This window comes from Alexandromys fortis, unplaced genomic scaffold, assembly GCF_014885135.2.
Source record: "Alexandromys fortis isolate MF-2015 unplaced genomic scaffold, M_Fortis_MF-2015_v1.1 scaffold_44, whole genome shotgun sequence".
In the NCBI taxonomy this organism is placed as follows: Eukaryota; Metazoa; Chordata; class Mammalia; order Rodentia; family Cricetidae; genus Alexandromys; species Alexandromys fortis.
Window position 1 is genome coordinate 4,167,148 of NW_026067921.1, and position 3,994 is coordinate 4,171,141.

The window sequence follows — 3,994 nt, forward strand, 5'->3', positions numbered from 1 at the left end:
TCCTTTCTTTCTTTCTTTCTTTCTTTCTTTCTTTCTTTCTTTCTTTCTTTCTTTCTTTCTTTCTTTCTACTCTACCTCAGGCTGGGGAGATGACTTAGTGCCCCCTACAGGCTGGGGAGATGGCTTAGTGCCCCCTACAGGCTGGGGAGATGGCTTAGCACCCCCTACAGGCTGTGGAGATGGCTTAGCGCCCCCTACAGGCTGCGGAGATGGCCTAGCTGGTCAAGCATTTGCTACATGAGTGTGAGGACCAGTATTCAGATTCGCAGCACTTGCATCAATGCTGGGCACCTATGATAACCTGCCTGTTATCCCAGCTTTGGGTTCCCCAGAGAGACACATGTAGCTACACTAGCTGAATGGGTGAGCTCTGGGTTCAATTGATAAACCTTACTTCAGTATATAAGATGGGGAGTTATTGAGGAAGACGCCTGAAGTCAGCACAGATGTGCACCTGTGCACATGTCTCATCCCATCAACATTTGAACTGCACACACATACATACACATCACACACACAAACATTATACACACACACTCCACATACTTGTGCACACACAAATAGCAGATACCTCTAGCAAGGCTAATCCTGTATTTCTCTCTGGCAAAAACAGTGTATTGAGAGGCCTCTATCTCTTAGGGGGGATTATGCTGGCCATTCAACCCCATTTCTCACCCCATGAAGCCAGCCATGGTTCAGTTCATAGACACATATGATCTTCTAGGCTCTTAAGATGCAGAACTAGTAGCCACCATTTTAAAGGGCAAAGACATAAGGGGATTATCACACATTCTGCGTGTGTGGAGGTTGATAAGAGGCTAAGTCGTGAGAGGGAAGGCCAACATGCACCAGAACACAGAGGCATACTGCTGAGAATGATAATAAGTGTTTACGCTGGTCCCCTGGAAACAGAGTTTATGGCAGGGACTCTTATTTAAGTGATTTAGCAGAGAAGAACTCTCTAGAGAGGGAAGAAAGGAAGCAGGCTAGCAAAGAGGAAGGGCTAAGAAGGCTGGGAGTGTATTGGGGAGGGGACAGACAGCTTGCTTAGCACTGAGCAGGCTGGGAGTGTACTCAGGGTAGAGTACCTACTTATCACTGAGCAGGCTGGGAATGTAGCCTCAGGACAGAGTGCTTGCTTGCTTAGCATGCAGAACATTCTGGGCTTTACCCTCCAGCACTGTAGGAGATGGGATGAGGATGTATCAAGCAAGGCTGCAGTCCCAGCTAAGTGAACCTGAGTCCTCTCTTGTGAGGGAGTCCCTAGAACACATGGCATCAGAGGCTCATGTAGCCAGGCTGGCCTCAAACTCTCTGTGACCCAAGGGTGGCATTGTACTACTGATACTGCTGGGATTACAGGTGTGAGCCGCTGTGCCTGGTTCATGCAATGCTGGGGACTGAGGCCAGGGCCTCGTGCAAGCTGGATAAGGACTCAACCAATTGAGCTACATGCACCCCAGTTTAGGGCCAGATTATTTTCATCTCTATCAGCCAGATGTGTGGAAGGAGAGGGTAGCCCACCAGATGAGGAGGCTGCTGTCTGGCAGAGGTGGGGAGAGGCCTGCATTGTTTGGCGTCTTCTCTCACAGAGACTAGATGCACTTGCATGCATGCAGCTCAGAGGTCCCCATCACCATCCCACAGTCAGGATCATCCAACACGGTATGTGCCTTAATCAGTATGCATCACACTCTTCAGTGTGTTTATCATCTGCACGGTGGTCGTCAACTGTATGTTCATGGCCAATTTTGGGGACAGAATTTCAGACATGGAAATTTCTGAGTGAGTACTGTCCCTGCACCCACATACCCTAAAGTTTTTTCTTTTTCTTTTTCTTTTTTTTTTAAAGTCTAGCTGAGGGCTTGGGGGTATGGTTCAGTTGTAAAGTGTTTGCCTCAAAACCACTAAGCCCTTGGGTCCATCCCCAGCATGACATAAACAAAAACAGAACCTCTTCTCCAAATTAGACTCAAATTTTAAAGTCAAGGTCCCTTTAAAATATACATGTTGGTGTAGCTTACCAGCCCCTACAGTGAAGTGTCTCTCTGTAGTTAGGGCATTCACCGTCAAAAAATTAAAAGAAAACACAATGTATATGCAATCCAGAATCTTTGTGTTTTCCATCTTTACGTGGATTTTTTTAACTCTATTACTTTTTAATATTTATTTTATTATCTTTAGTCCTTCAATCTACGACTGTTTGTACTCTTTTTTTTCTGTTTCCTGAGCTCATGTACATTTTTAAAACACACTGTGTCTCATTTAGAGGTCTTTTACATCTGAATCTGTCCTATTGTATAGCTGAAACTCAAACCCTTTTCTGGCAAGGAGCAGTGAGGGCAGTGAGGTTTTTTTTTTTTTTTTTTTTTTTTTTTTTTTTTTTTTTTTTTTAATGGTAAGCGGTGTGGCTGCTGTGGCCTTGGATGCTGGTTCCACCTCTCTCAGCCTCTCAGTATGGTGGAGGTATCTTTACTCCTAGCTCATATGATCGCAGAACTTGGGAGGTAAGACTGGAAGATCAGAAGTTCAAGACCATCCTCAGATATATATTGAAGTTAAGGCCAGCCTGGGCTACAGTAAGATTCTTATTTTAAAACAATGTATTCTTTCTTTTAAGAATGATGGTCTTAAATTGTAATTGGGGTGGCAGTGTGGGTCTTACTTCCCCAGTGTAAATGGTGGCAGGCTCAATTTTATTTTTGTAGATTAAAAAAAAAAACAACCAATTGGCTTTAGAAGAATTAAAAATATTTCTAACATAAAAAATTTGTAACAAACAATACATATAAGCTTTCATTATTTATTCTTTGGTAATTTCATACATGCATGTATTTAGATCATATGCCTCATCTCCAAACAATGCATTTTTTTGTGTCTAGATTTTAAATGATTTTCTTTGTGCCCACAAAGAAAGGACCTATTGTAAGGATCTATTTTGGTGGCTATATGATATTTTACTTGGTAAACTATAATCATTCAAAAGCTCTAGTATTTTAGCATCTTTTCAGCCATCTTTTTGTAAAAAAATACTTTTAGATTATTGTTATTTTCAGGATAGATGATTAGAAATAGCTTTCTTGAATCAAATATACATTATAATGTATTCAAATACATAGTCATATGCTGGCACTATTTTCTGAAAAATTTGTGTCAGTTCATTCTGCCACCATCAGCATAGGAAACAATCAAATCACGGTGTAAATTCACATTTTCCTGTGGTCAGCATGCTCCCCTTTTTAGCCAGGCAACAGTGACAGAAGCCTGTGGTCCTAGTACCCAGAAGGCAGAGCAGGACGCTCACATATTGGAGGGAAGCCTGGACTACATACAGAGACTTGATCTGAAAAAAAAATGTGTTTAAAATACATATATTTCTTGGGGACTGGAGAGAAAGTTGAGTGGTTACGAGCACTCTGCTTCTGAGGAAGAGTAGGTTCAGATCCCAGCACCCACATTGGAGAGATCACAACTACACACAGCTCCAGCTCTGGGGGGCCTGACCACTCTTCTGGCCTCTGAGTGCATCTGCATTCATGTGCATGTGCCCACACATATGCATGCACACATACACATAAATAAAATAAAAATAAATCTTTAAAAACACCTTTCTATATGGGATGGGGCCTGACAGTGCATGTTTCTCATCCCAGGACTCGGGAGAAGTTCTGCAGATTTTAGCCATTCTGACAGGTGTAAGATGGTATGTTAAAGTTGTCTTGATTTGCATTTCCCTGATAGCTAAGGAAGTTGAGCATGACCTTAGGTGTCTTTTGGCCATTTGAACTTCTGTTGAGAGATCTCTGTTCAGCTCAGTGTCCCATTTTATAATTGGGTTGATTAGCCTTTTACGGTCTAGTTTCTTGAGTTCTTTATATATTTTGGAGATCAGACCTTTGTCAGTTGCGGGGTTGGTGAAGATTTTCTCCCAGTCAGTGGGTTGCCTTTCTGTCTTAGCGACAGTGTCCTTTGCTTTACAGAAGCTTCTCAGTCT

The 3,994-nt window shown here is 42.5% G+C and overlaps 1 protein-coding gene across 1 annotated transcript in view; it reads left to right on the forward strand.

The window, feature by feature from the left end:
• Nucleotides 1–3,994, forward strand: part of Scn11a (sodium voltage-gated channel alpha subunit 11) — a 76,291-nt gene that overhangs the window by 6,034 nt on the left and 66,263 nt on the right. The window contains exon 3 of the mRNA XM_050141564.1: nucleotides 1,693–1,785. Coding sequence (XP_049997521.1) covers nucleotides 1,693–1,785 — 93 coding nt within the window. The remainder of the gene's footprint in view (nucleotides 1–1,692; nucleotides 1,786–3,994) is intronic.